A 17,535-nucleotide genomic window follows, 5' to 3' on the forward strand; every position below is an offset into this window, starting at 1 on the left:
TGGAAAGCTCACAATGCTATTAGTTTTTCTGGGAAGATTTTCAACCTTCACGATGTTATTCGAGATATAAAGATTGATACTTTTAACTGGTCTAAAGGCCTTGATTGCTTCAAAGGGATTAACACGTCTAATGTAATACTGGGATGGGAACATTTCTTTTTAAACCCCCACTAATTTTTCTCTTGTTTTGGCTTTTTTCTCTCAGGGTTCTTTCTTTTGATTTTTTTTCCTTTTCTCTGTGAGGGTTTCAACTTGTTTTTCTAGCCTCTTTGGCTAGTGGTCTTATATTCTTTTATTCTTTCAAAATATCTTCTTTTCTTTGTCGAGCAAAAAAAAAGAGTATACTTTCTTCCATGGAGTATATTTTATATTATTAAATAAAATTAGGTTACAAAGTGAACATTTTAGTTTAATGTGCAGATCTTTCAGTCAAGAGGCAAACTTCGAGTCATAGAGTAATTTTTTGGTCAGAAAACGTATTTTCAGTCTTAAAACAATTTTCTGCAAATGAGGTTGCTAGGTTTAAATTATTCGTTACCTTTTGGATCACATGATATATTTTGGTTCCCAATCGTCGATGATTTCGGGCATAATGATGTTATTGGGTCACGAACATCATGGAGCAGATTCTAGTTAAATTATAATGACAAATTTCTTACTACGATATACATTTTGAGAAGATGGTTTATTAGAAGAGGCACATATGCTGAGTTATAGTGCATAATTTGGGCTGCGGAGAAATTTTAGTGTCATTGAGAACTCTTAAGGTCACAAACATGACAATTTTGCATGTCATATGACAGATTGGGGAACAATGCAAATTTTGGGTCTTAAAGCAATGCCTTTGCCGGAAGATTTTGGTCCTCATGAAAATCTGGGTCTCAAATCAATGGAAGATTTTGGTAATATAATTATCATATTTTGTTAAGACACAAACTTGATGTTACTAAATAAATATGAGTTACATGGTAGTTTGTTGTAATACCCACACTTTTCTCATGGCGCATGTTCAAATATGCGGCAAATGAGATGGAATGTCATCTCAAGCTTGTGTTGCATGTGAAGGGATTGTTGACCCATAACAAAAGTTGCACCACAATGGTGCATCACGCCAGTGGAGGCTGGAAAAGTGTGACATTGCAAGATAATGTTGCATAATGCCAGTGAGAGACTAGCAAGTATTGCGCCACTATGGTGCAATACTTAAGTAAGATATCAGGCCAAAACTGGTTATGCACCATAAATGTGCAGTTTCCAAAACTCATTTTCACGAAAACAGGTGAACCTGGTACAAGTCTATCCCCTCCCCTTTTTATACTTGGAGAAATATCAATAAGGCTTATATAGAGAATGGATGTTGGTTGAAGCTGAATTAAGCGGAGATGCATCCTTAAACCTTATAGAGCTTGGTCGGTGAGGTATACATATGAAGCGAAAACATCATTATGTCGTATTCCTTACCCGAGGAAGTATCAGTTACGCATAATTTCGTACATATGTTGTGATAAACCCTTTGTTCTATACAGACTAGGTTTTGCTTGGCTTTGGCCTTAGGACACGAGTTGGATTTAGTTGTTAGTCCCTTCGAGGATGAATTATGGTATGTGCTTGATACGTTCGAGCCATGAATGAGGGTCCGTAAGCACTCATATCATCTAGCTCGACAATTCGATATTATGATAACTCATCATATCGTCTAGATCGGCAGTTCGATGCAAGAGATGATTGTGGCCACACTTGATGAGGTAGTTGCATTTCATTCCTTGGATGTCTATATTGTCTATTAAGTTAAGCGATGTACGCATGGGAACTGGGCCCAGTCAGTTTAGGAAGCTAACCAGTATGCAAGATAGGGGAGTTTGCATAAGGCATTTTCATCACAAGGATGATGCAAGGTAAGAATGTCATGAGCCCAACTGATGTACTCTTGGCACGAGCAAGATCAGAGCATGCTTTAGCCCAATACCGAAGCAAAGTAAGGAATACGAGAATAAGCTTGAAATGTTCTATTTGCAAGTCCAAGACATGCCTTATGTCTGAAAAGTACTCGGAAATCACTGTTGCCTGCAAGATGCTTCGACATTAGCCTGTATAGCAGAGTAAGTTGGAAAGCCATGGAAACTACCTTTAAGCATCATGTTCATAAAACATGTTTGCAATGGTAAATTAACGTGTACTTTCCCCGTGAGCTTGAAGCTTCACGACCCGGTCACTTCATTACAAGTGACACAACGGGGATTTTTTCAGCATGTTGGATTTTCCGATACGACATAGTTATGGGTCACAACATATGTTATTTTGGATCATGTGTATATTTAGGTTACAAGGTAGAGAAAAATTCAGATAACTTAGCATATTTTTAGCGCTTTCTGAATAAAACATCCTTGTATGGAAAAAGAAAAGCATAAAGCATATATATGTATATGTTGGTCAAATTTTTCAATTATTTGCAAAGCTCATATCGTTATTAATTAGGGACGAAAATCACCGACACCTTTCTACCCTTGCAGTTCTGCATGCATCGATCCGGGATGTTCAAATACACAATGCATGTATCAATTCTAAATCCATATGGATTAGTCTTATGATCCTTCATAGTTCAATATTCATAGCTGGCCACATCATCTTGCAAGCGCTATAGTGATTCAAGGTGAAGTAAAGCTAGCATCCAATTACTTGGCGTAGAAAATTGGAACTTTTAGATTTTAACATTGAATTAAATATGATGACTAATGACGGGAGCTCCTAATGTTTGGGCACAAATAACATAACCATTAGATTGAATTTTTAAAATAAAAGCTAATGGTTCATATTTGATGCACCAAATGGTTTGTCACAAAGTAGATTCTAGAGCGCCACCCCATTTGGTACAACAAAGGTTATTAAAGATGGCGTTGAAGCAATTTATTGAACCCAACTTAATCAACACTTACTGGCAACACTTTTTACTTTGAATATCAAAACTTGAAGGACCATAAGACTAAGTATACGGAAACATTGATGAACTTATTAGGAATGGAAATATCTATCCTAAATATCTGCCCTTCCCAATCAAGTTAGTGTGGGTAGCCTACGTGAGAACATAGTAATTTAACACCATAATTGAGTGGCATTTACAACTTAAAATGATTTTAACACTGTAATTTTGCCCAACCGTTCTTACGCGAACAACATGCATCATGGTATGGAACATACACACGCAACCAAGTACCAACTATTGGGAAGAGAATTCCAACTGAAATTAAGTATTAATTACCAAACGGACCCTTAAAAGTTCAATTGAAATTACCCTTTAAATTTGAGTCTCTCTTAAACCCCACGGCTAAAGTTTAGGGTTTTGCTGTTGTTATCTTTAGGTCCACCGTCTACAGATGAGCAATTGGATGTTGGAAGGCCAAACAGTGACAGAAAATGACGTTTACTCCGTTAGTGATGAAGATGGCAATAATGACCGGCTGTCTACTTAGTACCAATGAAAACCCTACTGAAAGTGAAAATACATAACTAGACATGTGGTATAGTAGCTAGTTTCATTTGCCTTCGCAACTTTATTTATCCGATACTTCAACATGTGCATCGATCCTTTGCCTCCGGTGCAAGGATGATTTATAGCGGTTCATTTCATTTTGCATTATCTAATTCTGAGTTTCAGAGAAAAAAAATGGTTTGGCAATTGGCCCGCCAAGAATGATCCAAGATATCAGTCTAGAATTTCCTTACAAATTTGGTTAACATTACCAATAAACTTATTGTAGTCCAGCCACATGCAAATGTCCCGAAGAAACGTCATAAGCGCCAATGTCACTACAGTCCAATGACAGTGATCTGAGTTCGAAACTCATGGACACCAAATTCTTTAATGGAAAAAAAAAGAAAAGGAAAAAAACAGCCCTATAAGACATTTTTAATGGCGATGTAAAATAACTATGTTTGATAATCTTTTGAATGGTACAAACTGTTTTTCATGTGATCCTAGAGTTCTCATGTTTTGTATGTCAAGAAACTATTTTCTCTCCCTTCATTTCATTTTTGGTAAATTAGTACATATTTTTTTTACATTTCTATCTATATATGATCTCATAAAAATGATTGAACAGTTGATTTTTCTTTGAAATCCCAATGAATGATGAACCCTAAATCTAAAAAAGATATCAGTACAGTCTATGGCTAGACAATGTATATGTATAGTTAAACAGTACCTCCTCAAGGATGAATTACTTAGAAGAGTACTATACCAAATGGTGATAAAAATAGGAACCATATATAATGTTTACAACTTTAATCAAACACTATTTCAAGGTCAAAAACCTAGAACTAGATGAACAGAGAGAAAAGAGCAATAATCCGAATTCAAAAAAGGGCCAGACATATGCTATTCATAGTTGCACAAAATGGGATTGTTTCTATTCCTTGCCAACTCTTTGAAATTGTACTGTTTTTGTTTAAATTAGAAACAAGAATTATGTTCTTAGCAGAAAACAACTGAGCGAGTAAAAAAAAAAAGGAGAGGTGTCAGTTGGGTGGCATCTATTCCCCGAAATATACACCATATATATTCATAGATCTCTTTACAGTCCTCCATTTATATATCTAAAGAAGAATACTTGTTCAGCACATTTATTTATCATTTTAAAACAGTACTGAGAAAATCTTTAACTTAAAGCACATTGCATTTGTTTTTTCTTTTTCCTATTTTTACATTTATTTGGATGGTCTCAGTCTTTTTAAGCAGCTTTTAAATTTGACTACATTAGGTTAAAGTTGGCGTTAAATCATACTTCATACAAACTGCAGAAACATAAAAGTTTATGTGATTAGCCTGAGTCGATATCAACCTTGCTGCACACCTTAGTGCTTTTGTTAGCAAAGTTCATTTCTAATGAACTCCGGAGTTCTGAGACGCTTACATAGATGCATAATCATCGGAATCGTCGAATCATTTGAAATGAATGAGAAAAACCCCGGGTTACTCTAGCTACTGCCACTTAAAATTGGTGAATCATTTTTTTTCTTTCATTTAACTGAAGCAAAGATATTCTATTGATGGGCTAATAATGACATCCACATGTCATACATAATTACGTATCAAAATATTAAGAGGCACCAAAATGAAGCCATTTCTATGTTTACTAAGACGAGGCATCAAGTTAAAATTTCCTCACCATCTTTGTTATATATTTACCTGGCTTGATTGAGGTATACCCAAATCAATTGGGGTATACCTAATGATATAAAATCCATGTTATTTAGAAGTAAAACATGTCATCCCTTAACCATATATTTTCTAAATGGCTAATATACTCTTGTTTAATAAACACTAAAAATTCTGATTAGGTTAATTAATTGCATTTAGATGAATTAATTGAGTAGATTAAAACTTATGAATTTAAGTTATGAAATTTTGTTTTTGATTGAACTGATAATGTGGCAAGATTTTTGATGAAAAAAATTGTTTTGAGAATTTTTTTTGCAACGAAAATGAAAACATACTACCCAAACACTTCTATAAAGGGGATTGCAAAGCTGATGTATGAAATCATACTCAAAATTAAAGAAGAAATCAACATTTCCAGTTTTGAAACTATGAAAAGTCGGCAGGGTCGACGAATGAAGAACATGCCGACTAACTTTGGCAGGGAAGGTCCGCGGATGAAGAACATGCCGACAACTTAGGCCGGCAAGGTCGATGAATGAAGAAGATGCCGACTTTATTATTTTTGACACCGAGAAGACTGTTGTAAATGCTTCACTAGTCGGCATCTTATTGATTTCTTACCTTGCCGGCTACCTTATAGTCGGCAAGGTATAAGGATGAATAACGTGACGACCCTGTAAATGGTAATTTCGGAGATGAAAAGTCGGCATGGTATTCTACCTCAAACCCTGTCGACTATATTTTAGTCGGCAAGGTCGACAAAGAAAAACTTTGCCGACTTTCGATTGTTTTGATTCTTCGTTGTTTTGTTGTTGTTTTTTTTTGAGTTTTGGGAAAGATTTTGAAATTTTTTTGAATATGTTTTGGTCGGCTTGTTTTTTTTAGTATGGGCAATTTGATCTTTTAACATTTTTTAGATACACCTTACCACACTAGTTTGGATGGGAATGAAATGAATAATACCCCAATCAAGCCAGATATATTTACGCCATAGAATCAAATGAGGCTTTGCGTTTTTGTAAGGTATAGAAACTTCAGTTCCCATCAAGGACACATTCAATATGTTTCCAAAACCTTGGTTGTGTATAACCCCACAACTAATCATGATCAAGGGTCTAAACATTGTAGTGGATTGTTGAGGAGTTTGAGCTTCTCAAAAAGAAAAAATACATGGCTTTTCATGGGTTTTTGGAGTTTCTCGACTAATTTTCAGTCAGGCTGCGAAGTTAATTAACATGGTATCCGAATCTAACTCCGCGCCCGCTTGGCCAGAATTACTTAATGCAAGTGACTCCGTAGAGAAATAAATGGTTTCAAATCGTTTGAATTTTCTTATATTTCTAACATCCGACTACAAATATAACTTGGTTGGTACATCTAACTAAGAAATACTTAAGTCGTATACAAATTTTCTTTTTCTTTTTTTTTGAAAAAAAGAATTTACGAAATTTTTAAATAAGCCGTATATTTGTTAAAAATTAGATTCAGTTTGAAAACCCCAACAACTCGTTAGTGCATGTTCATAGTATTTGGTTGGGTTGAACTTTTCATTTAAGAGTCTCGAAGTAGCATACTAATAAATACACAAAATTAGTTAAAAAAAACCAAAATCAATAATTTCTGGGTGAAAAATACATGTAAAATTTGATACTGTTTAAATGGTCGAGAATGTAAAAATAGTCAGGATGTAAACAGTTTCATCCTACCCATTTTCAAATGTTCTTTCTTATTTTTAATTTAGATCAGGATGCATCCAGTTTCATCCTTGCTTTTTTTAGTTTAAGCCAGGATGAATCCAATTTCATTCTTGTTATTTTTTTTGTGTATATCTCGTTCATACTAATTTTTGCTCGCCCATTGGAACCATATTTTAAAAATATTTGGACAAATGACTCATTTTCCGTAATAAATACTAATAGCGTACACGAGTTCCAAACATAGATTTTGTAAACAAAACAAAACAGGCACAGGTTATATCAGTCGGAATCACTGTACCTCCAAAAAACTGATATGCTCTATATAGCACAACTTCCGAGCTAACATCTGCTGTTTCTGTATAATGTATGTAATTTATTTTCAAAATCTTTAGGTTAAAGAAAGCTCATTAATCAAGATTATCAATCAGTATCATGTCAACAAATTCCATATCTTTAATCGCTGGTGCTACTGGTGGTAATTAATATTGAAACTGCTCAAGAAAATATATAATACAGAAACTAATGAGAGTGACGATTAGTACTACACTCGACTGCTGCGGCAACTGTAATAGCATCCATATCATACAGCCAATGCGATACGACGTATACTATCTGGATTTGACTACTATGCTATACCATACTAAATACTCATGATGTGTCGGACTTGGACTGCGTCATCTTCAATTGGGGGCGGAACTGTCATTTCAACTTCATTAATTTCAAGGTCTTAAAGTCTAAACGCCCTTCCTAATTTCCTCCCCTACGTACGTCCACAGTATCTGGAGTCTGGACTATTAAACCTAATTCTGATAAAGAAACAATATTTAATTTTAGCTAGGCCGCACTACACTCGTATAGCTCATCAAGGGCTATGGGTGTGACTGTTTCAACGGTTCTGGCAAAAAAATGTTTGGGAAAAACGTATTTGACAAATTAATCTCCATGAGGAAATGAAAACAGACACAAAATGGATACTTATATAACAACCGTGGTGATGTTATAAATGCTAAACGATCGGAATCTCTACTCAATGCCGGTATTATACAGGCACCGCTTACATCACCACGCTTGACGGTGCATGTTGAAACTGGAAAACGGTCGTTTTTTGAACCTTGATCGGAACTAATCGAGTTTTCTCTGTTAAGCAAAGCACTTGTCAACCACTTAGCATATAATCACAAGAAAACTCGAAATAGACTGTAGCCGGGCTACTTAGACATAAACAAAATCTATGTAAACATTTTTCTGAACAAAATGTACTTGACATTAGATATATCGGTCTATCCGTCTATAATAATCCTAGGGGTTTTCCTATGATATCAAAACCTCAAAGTCATCTATGTTACATTCACATATTCCGATCTCATTTTACAAGGATTTTACTAACGAAAGCTTATACTTTCTAATTGGTATAAAGAAGGTAATTTAGCTAGGATTAAGAATCCTTTTGCCAAATGGTGCATTGGCTGGCCAAAAATTACAAGTAGGGTCGGTCTAAATTTATGAAAGCCAAATGTGATCTAGCAGCATGTCTATGTGATGTTGTGCTTGTTTAGTTGTTTATACCATGGCAGCGTAAGGGGGAGAGGGATCATATGTACCATTACAGCTTGTCAAAAGCAGAAAAACAGCTGACTGACGGCGTTAAGGTATCTAGCTAGCAGGTAAGGTCATCCGAGTAAAAAGAGAGTCAGAGAAGTGAGTGGACCTACGATGGATGTATCATTTGACAAGCAAACTAAAACCAATCGATGATCGACACATTAGCAAATTCAATTATCTTAAAGTTCGTTTTCTCACTCCCATCTCACACATTCTCACCCTCAAGAGTTCAATACGCAAAATCACTCTCTGTAAATTACTTCTCTACAAAACTCAGCTCCATCTCTCTCACTCACTCTGATCATAGAGTCTCTGTCCAAGGGGGTGTGGGTTCTGTCTGTAATTTGGTGCTGTAGAGAGAGAGAGAGAGAGAGAGAGAGAGAGAGAGAGAGAGTGAAAGACACTAAATAGAGACACAGCAAATTTTAGCAGAAAATAGGAAAGATTGAAAAATAGATAAAAAAAATATAGGAATTAAGGTAAAAGGTTTCCATTTTGTTACAAGAGAAGATCCAGTAGTATTTTGTGAGAGTCTTTTTTACAGATAGATCAGACACTTAACATACATACATGATACACATATATAGTCACCCACTTTTTTGTTGAAGAATTTTCCAGTACCTATTCTTAGCTCTCTAGGAGTCTCTCCTTCTTCATCATCCAATTAAATATCATCTCTCTTTACCCTACTCTGTGAAAAAAATAAAAAAATTCCCAGAAAAAAAATAAAATTTTGGAAAGTAATTGTGTCTGTTTGTGTATAAGTAAGAGATAGATAGAGAGAGAAAGAGTAACAAGAGGAAGAACTAAAACTAGAAGAGAAGGTGTTCTTCTTGTTGTTGGGTACGAGCTAGTGAGAGTGAGGTGAGCTGGTTATTAGAGAGAGGGAAAATGGGTAGAGGAAGAGTGGAACTAAAGAGAATAGAGAATAAGATTAATAGACAAGTAACATTCTCAAAGAGAAGAAATGGTTTACTTAAAAAAGCTTATGAACTTTCTGTTCTATGTGATGCTGAAGTTGGTTTGATTATCTTCTCTAGTCGTGGTAAACTCTATGAGTTCGCTAGTGCCGGGTATATATATACAGATCTCCTCCTCTCCCTCTTACTCTTCCTCTCCCTTATCTCTTGGTTCTAGTGATGATGATTCTTTAATCTTCTATCGATCTCTCAACTATTTTATACATTTTTGAATCAATCAAAGTACTTACCTTGAATGCGATTGCTCAAAGAAAAAGGAAGTTTTTTTTTTTACATTGAATGCTTATTGCTCTATTTTTGCTCCAATAATTTTCTTGGGTTTTGTTGTTTTAATGGAGGGATCTATCCTCTATTGATATTTCTCCAAATTTGTGTATTTATTTTTTTTGAATAATTTTATTTTAGGGTTTGTGTGTGTATGTACTTGAAATGCTTTACCCTGTTTTTAGTTCTTTGTTTCTTTTTCTGTGTTAACATGATCTGATCATGAAGTTTTGTTATCAAGAATTTGAACAAACAAAACATACCCAAAAACCTCTCTTTCTTTCGTCAGCATATACTTACTGAAGCAGCAGAAACCAAACAAACCCCAGTTAATGTCATGTTTTTCTCATTTTATATAAAACTTTCACAAAAGAAGGAGTTTGGGATTTTTCTATTAGACCTTTTGATTCTTTCTCGATTCTTTCATTTGGTGGATTTTTCTTGTTTGGGATTGATCAGTAAATGGCATATTGCATCGATTGAAGAGGAAAAATACTACTACTAACTCATTAAGGCATTTTTTGTTCAATTACAACTCGACACGTCTCACAGGCTTCTGATTATATTTCTGATTTCTGAATTCAAGTTCTTCTGGTATATCTCTATAATGATTTGTATTCGTACTAAAAAATGCTTTCGTTTATCCAAAATTATCTTCTCTTCTTCATGTACGGCTTAGTTCACCAGTCGGACCGTTGTTCTTTTCGATCTAACATTCTCTCTCTAATAGTAACAGCCCACAGGCTGAACTGGAAAAAAGAAGAACTGAAAAGTTATTTCTTCTTTTTTTCCTTCTCTCTTTTTACTTTGACATTGGAATTTCCATCAGTCATTTAGGTTATATCATTAAAACATCTTATTATCCTCTGAGAGGCCATCAGATGTGAGGTTATATCATCAAAACATCAGATGTGAGAGTTCAAGTTTGGAACTCAGATTTGGTTATAGGCCAGTTTGTCTTGTCTCTGTGTTCTAATGAGATTTGATTGTCTTTGATTTTTAGTTTTTTTAGGGTTTTCAAAAATTAGAAGATGTTGTTTAGGCTTCAAAAGGAAAGTATGAAGAAACCTAGGGTTTCAGTTTAATTCTTCTTCTTCTTTTGTTTCTTTTTTTGTTGGGTAATCTAGTTTATCACTAGATCTATGCTTCTTTTTTCTTTTTTTTCTGAAGCTGAGAAGAAATCTTAAGACATCATACAATCATAGTAAGTTTCAGGTGATTTTTCCTTATTGTGGAAGCATTTTTTAGGTATTTAGGTTAAAGGATTTTGGAACCCCTGACAAAAATAGAAGAAGAATCTATTTGAAAAATGAAGATATTCTGGTTAACCCTAAATACCAACCAAGCTCAACGGATACAAAGTAGCTAACACAGAATCTTATCCTAGTTTCATGTGTATGGAATATTTTTTTTTGGTTGATTTCATGTTATCAAATTTATGCCTTGTGTTTCTGGTTTCTTTTCATGTTATCAGATTTATGCCTTGTCTGCCTCTACAGAGATCTTCTTTCACTACTAAATTTATGGAGTTCTTAGTTTCTTGTTTTATCATATGTGTTTCACTCTCAAATGGTATTAGTACTACTTGTTGGAAGGAAGATCTGTGTAGGCAGCTGATAGATGATGATAGATTTTCTCCTGATCTGGAAAAAAATGTGCATGTGGATCTTAGTTTTAAAATGAAATGCTAGTATTGCCAGTTTTGACTATAACATGAACTGAACTGTTAGTGTTGATTTGCTGCAATTTATGATTTTGTATCTTATTAGTATCAAGTACAAAGATGCATCATACTTAGAAAAACATATTATAAACTAGTACAAGATGAGTTTTCTTTCGTCTGATAAGGTTGTAATGGACCAATGGTAATGAACTAATGGAAAATAGTTCAAAGAAGCATCTAATTTAGAAAAATATATTATAAACTTTTGCATGATGAGTTTGATTTTGTCTGATTAAGATTATAAACTAGTAGTACATGAACATGATAAACTAATGGGATTTAAAAGGTTGTAATGAAATAACGAAAACTAGTACAAGGAAGCATCTTATTTAGAAAAGTATATCATAAACTAATACATAACGAGTTTGATTTTGTCTGATTAAGATTACATGAACATGATAAACTAATGGGACTTAAAAGATTGCATGCTAGATATAAGAGGTTTTGAGTTGTGACATGCATGTCAAGAATCATCCAATGAGGTACTAGATATATTGTTTGCCAATCCGCCGTATTTCCATTTTCTTTAGTAAAGGCTCTAATAAGTAGAAAATTTGATGAGAAACTTAAATCTTTGGCTTCTATACCTAAGTTCAACCAAAATCATACTTTCTGAATATGCAGAGGTGTTTTAATATCCAATCGTTAATGGAATGTTGCATTACTACTGCATTGTTGTTGCTTGTGTGAAAGTACTGCTTTGTTTCAATTCATATCATTTAGAAAATGTCATTGTACCAAGAACCAGCTTTAGTATCAGTTTTCTTTCTTTGTAATGTTGGCTTAATTAGTTCTATTAATTAGAGCATAGCTTAAATTTCAGAATATGTCCAATTCCCATAAACATTCTCCATAAAGTCCCAAATGACGAGACTGGATTAATAGTTTTATTTTGATGCTAATTAAGCAAGCTACGATTCTATTCCATCGAATGGCTCGCTAGTAGAGTCATCGGTGAGTAGTGAACACCACAAACTTTAAACCCTAAGGATAAACAGTAGAAAACTACTTGGGTATATTTCCTGATATCTTAGTGCAGTCACTGTAGAAATTTCAACTATGTAAGTGAAATCTCATGACTTTTTAGGTCAATTTGTTTTTGGAAGCTACCACACTTTCTGAAAAACCTTAAATTCTCTTGATGTTTGCTGTCTTTTGGTTGTTCTATCATTATATAAGAACTGCATCTAAGGATATTAGCTATATGGATTATCTTTAGTTACACTCAATTGAGTATGAAGTAGAAAAGGAAGTCCAAGTGTGTGCTTGTCTTCATCTTGTGTGACGGAACTTGATTTTAATTATCCCCATTTTGATCGCCTTGTTTGAATGTAGAAATTTTTCTGTATAAAGCCGCAGCTTCTTGTTTCCTTATTGATATTTCGCCTGTTTCTTTGTTGAATACCTTTACATATGAGAAATGTGGATCCTAGTTTTTATGCTACACTAATAATTATTTGATTTTCTGCATTTTAGTATGAACAGAACTCTTGAGCGATATCAGCATTGTTGTTACACTCCTCAAGACAGCTCTACTGCCGAGCGCGAAACCCAGGTTGGTTTTCTTTCCGCATCTTTGTCCGACCAAAAGGAAACACAGCTACAAATTTAACTCAAAAGGGTGAAGTTAACTTCTAAGAAATTGTATGCATTAAGAACTTAAACCAAAATAAATGCAAACACAGGACTGTATCTTCCCAGTTGTTCAACCACACTTCTGAGTGACTTCTTATCTAGGGTTTAATTTGTGAAACATGACCTGATGTGAAGTCATTAAACTAAAAATATGCAGCAAAGAAGTGCTTGATTTTCTGTCCCAAAAAATGGACCACATTAACTACTTAGTTCTGATTAATCCAGCTAGCACTAGCTTTTTAGTATATTTTTAACATTTACTGCATTTTACGGTTTTAATCACTGTGAATGATATTTCCCGTATCTGTTGTTTTATTTAAATGGAAGTAATGGATGGTGGATATAATCTGTTGGTTTATTTAATTTGTTGTACTTGATTTTTATCTAGTTTGGCTTAACATTTCTTGTTGATGCAGAGCTGGTACCAAGAAGTGTCAAAGTTGAAGGCAAAATATGAATCCCTACAGCGCTCACAAAGGTTAAATATGATCTAAATCTATTCCCAACATAGTTTTATAAGTTCAAAGATAGTTTTTACTAGTTATCTTTGAGTACGCTCACTTTCATTTTATTTTGTTATCTGTAAGGCATTTGCTTGGAGAAGATCTTGGACCTCTTAGTGTGAAAGAGTTGCAGAGTCTTGAGAAGCAACTCGAAGGAGCTCTTGCCCAAGCTAGGCAAAGAAAGGTATTCCTAACCTTTACATATAAATAGCCTTAATGAACTCTCTTTTGTCTAGTAGGCGAAAGAGGAAAAAAAATCCTTCAGGTAAATTCCCTATGTCCAAAATTACTCAACATGGTAACTAGCTTCAAGCGCAAAACTGTTGAGTTAAGATACAGTAAGGAAAACCTAAGAAGTAAAGAAGACCAAACGAGATCTATTAAATTCTTTCGATGTTACTAATAAAATTTCTGGCAAATAATTTGCAGACTAACTAGTTATATTGTTGTTCTTCAACGTTGCAGACTCAAATAATGATGGAACAGATGGAAGAGCTCCGCAGAAAGGTATCTCATACCTACCTAGTTTTTTAGTGCTTGCATTGGCCTCAATCATTTTCTTCCTCGTTCACTTGAATGATGTATATCACGTTCGTATTTCCAAATATCCTATTTTGTGATGTAAAAGTAAACTTTGCAAATTTATGCTAACAGGAACGACACCTTGGAGATATAAACAAGCAGCTGAAAAATAAGGTGCCATAAAAGTTCACATAAACTTGGATCCAGTTTCCTATAAATATATGTACTGTAGGCAATTTGGAAACCAACACTAATTATAGGAATATTTTTGGTTTGTTTTTGGATGTTTTTAGCTTGAAACCGAAGGCCAAGGATCATTGAGAGCAATTCAGGCATCATGGGAATCTAGTGCAATGGTTGCTAACAATAACTATTCTGTTCATCCATCTCAATCTAATTCCATGGATTGTGAACCCACTTTGCAGATAGGGTATGTACATTCACTTGCTATATTCGTAGTTCATTATTCTCTCCTTCTCTATCTAGACAGATTTGGAAATGAAAATGCCCCGGTTTAATTATAAGTTTGTCAAGACCACTTAAACCCCAGTTAAGGAATTATAAAGTCAACCAGTACAAATGCAGTAAACACTCATTTTCTGAAATTATAGAGTTTTGGACAAAAATGGCAGGTACCACAACTATGTCCAACAACACCAGCAACAACAACAGGAAGAAGCAAACCTTGCTAGGAATGTTGGGAATAGCAGTGAGAATAACTTCATCCAGGGATGGGCCCTCTGATGCCCATCCTAATGATAAGCTTCAACCCCCTTCCCCCCAAAAAAAATATAGCGTCATATATAGCTAATAATTTTATTTTATATCTTTCATGATTTTTAATGGTTAAAGTACAATATGTTATATGAGAATGACAAACCTACGGTACATTTGATTAACTATTCACAGGGTTTTTAATTGCAAATATTGATACTCAAATCAGTCATTTATTATTTTTGAGTATATGTATATATATTTTTTGATTCCTAACTGCATGTTTACCAAGTAACCTAATGGCTCTTATTAGTTTGACCATTTGCTTCACCTACCTTGAGTTTACTGTGGATACATGGAATTGTGGTTGAGATTGTTGGTTATAGGTTATTGCTTGTGAAACTCAAAACATATATGACACATAGGGAAACTTATACGTAGGGAGTATGTCTTGTTTTAATTTGAGGAATTAGTGTTTGCAGGCCCAGAAGGCCCAATGACTAAGGTCACCGTGTCTGACTGTCGGTGTGTTCTCTAATAAGCCTTGAGGTTGAGGATAAATTTGATAGGCTAATTATGCAAGGCTGAATTGTGGGCCCTGGAAAAATAATTGGGGATCCTAGTTACAGTACAAAAAAAGGTCATGATATAGTAATTGGGAGTTATCCCTTATCGCACTTTTTTTAAAATGGCTAAATTATCCCGAATCATTAGTGTTAATTGAGTGTTAATTAGTTTAATTAGATTAAAATCAGATTTAGAGATAAAATTTTGATAAAAGAAAAATTGTGTTTTTGTGTTGTGGAGAGGAAGAAATTGAGTTTTGGGGGGAAAATTTAGGGTTATTTGAAATGAATGATTCCAGTGGAGGAATCCTATTGCTCAAAATGAAGGAACCAATCCTCAAAATGAAGAACCCGAGGCTCAAAACAATCAGGTAAACTTCCTATGCTCTTCAGATTGTATGAATGATGCTCCAAGTGGTCGATTCATGTACACTATGCAACTACTCAGAGTGAGGGTCGTTAAGTTGAGAGGGTAATAAAGGAACCACTCTAAGAAGTCGTCAATTACTTGACACAACCTTTGACGACTCAAACCTGCAACTTTTGCAGGTTATGAAAAATCGTCAACCAAGTGTGATATAATTGACGACTCCAGCTAGTTAGGTCACACAGATTCGTTAACTTAATATGTTTAGAACCCAACGATCCTATCACTATTTGGGACAGAGATGTGGTTCTGCATAAGACAGAGTCGTTCGTATTTAAAAAGGGTCGTCGAGAAGAATTGTTAACGATTTAGATATTCCTGGACGACATTATTCTAGGGTAGAAAACCAGGTTTAGGGTCGTTATCTACTACACCCTAGTGGTTAACGATTTTTCATCAATTCAATATGCATATCAAAAATCGTTAAGCAATAAAAAACCGTGGTTAACGACCCTGTAAGTGTAAGTGCAATTTGGTAGGTGAAAACCTAATTTTTCAATCAACAAATCAAATTAAACACAAACCCAACTTAGATTAGGGGGTTTTAGTTCACTTACGACGATGAATTGGTGAGAATTTTTTTTTCTCAGAAATCGTTAATGGAATGGGAGACAGTAGGAGGGAGGGAGCGGAGGAGAAGAAGTTTTGATTGAAATGAAGATTGGGGGCCGAGGTTAGTGATTAATGAGATTTTTAGTGTAGTTATTAGAGAAGGTTAAATTGGTATTTTCACCAACATTTTGAAAGCCCTCTATCTTTTATGGGGTGTGTATAAATTGGATGAGGCCCCTAATTATCTTCCATGGCCCCCAATTTAGCTTTGCTAATTATGTTGGCTTTAACCTGTTGAGAGAACCGGTGTCATTATAATTCAAACTAGGGAATTAAATTATTGATAACATTAACTATTGATAACATTAATCTCGGGACTCCAATCGTAAAGTCATTGTATGATACTCAATGATTTGAGTTTGAAACTCGCCAACACCAATTCAAACTAGGGAATTAAATTATTGATAACATTAATCTCGGGACTCCATTAATTCTAAAAAGGAACGAGCATTTACTTAAACTTTGTTCCCGGGTTAACAATCATTCAAAGTATCATAAACCAGGTATGCAAGGGAGAAAAAAGTCTCCATCATGAGAAGACAATCTAGTCTAGTGCGCTTTTTCTTCTTCTTTCTTTCTCATTTTCAAATCAATAAAGTCTACGGACATGCCTTTCAGAATCTCCAAACACATCATCGTACATGCTTCGCTTTTCATGGTTGGATTATATTGAGTTGTTAAATATTAGAATTGGTTTTATGTGGTGTAACCAAGCATGAAGCAGGTTATGTGTAGTCTAATTTATAGTAATTAATCAGGGTTGGCTTTTGTTTATTCTAAGCTAAGCATTATGTGGTGTATTATGTCATGTTGGCGGTGGGAACTTTAACTAACTTGGAAGACACTCACACTCACACTTTTGCTTTGTTTTTTTTCCCTTTCTTTCTTTCAGCTATTTCGTCAATCATAATTAAAGTGCAGTCCACAAATTAAGATATATATTCTCATTTTGGAGGGTATATGCTTATGCATGTGGTTAGGAACCTAGGAAATATATTCATTTTAAGTTCAGGTCATAGGAATCCAACTCATGCCTAAATATAAATTAGCAAGCACCTATCATCTCGTAGTTCTGTTGTGTTAGAATACGGATATCCAACTCAAAAACCAATTGGCTATGAGTGGAGAAGCCCTA

The 17,535-nt window shown here is 34.6% G+C and overlaps 1 protein-coding gene across 1 annotated transcript; it reads left to right on the top strand.

Annotated features, from left to right (window-relative positions):
• Positions 1-8,904: 8,904 nt before the first annotated feature.
• Positions 8,905-15,044, top strand: LOC113304606 (MADS-box transcription factor 6-like). Its single transcript, XM_026553750.1, has 8 exons — positions 8,905-9,527; positions 12,898-12,976; positions 13,473-13,534; positions 13,644-13,743; positions 14,025-14,066; positions 14,214-14,255; positions 14,375-14,511; positions 14,714-15,044. Exons 1-8 carry the CDS (start codon positions 9,346-9,348, stop codon positions 14,823-14,825), a joined length of 756 nt encoding a protein of 251 aa, XP_026409535.1. The 5' UTR covers positions 8,905-9,345; the 3' UTR covers positions 14,826-15,044.
• Positions 15,045-17,535: the final 2,491 nt, after the last annotated feature.

Source organism: Papaver somniferum, chromosome 8 (assembly GCF_003573695.1).
Source record: "Papaver somniferum cultivar HN1 chromosome 8, ASM357369v1, whole genome shotgun sequence".
Lineage (NCBI taxonomy): Eukaryota > Viridiplantae > Streptophyta > Magnoliopsida > Ranunculales > Papaveraceae > Papaver > Papaver somniferum.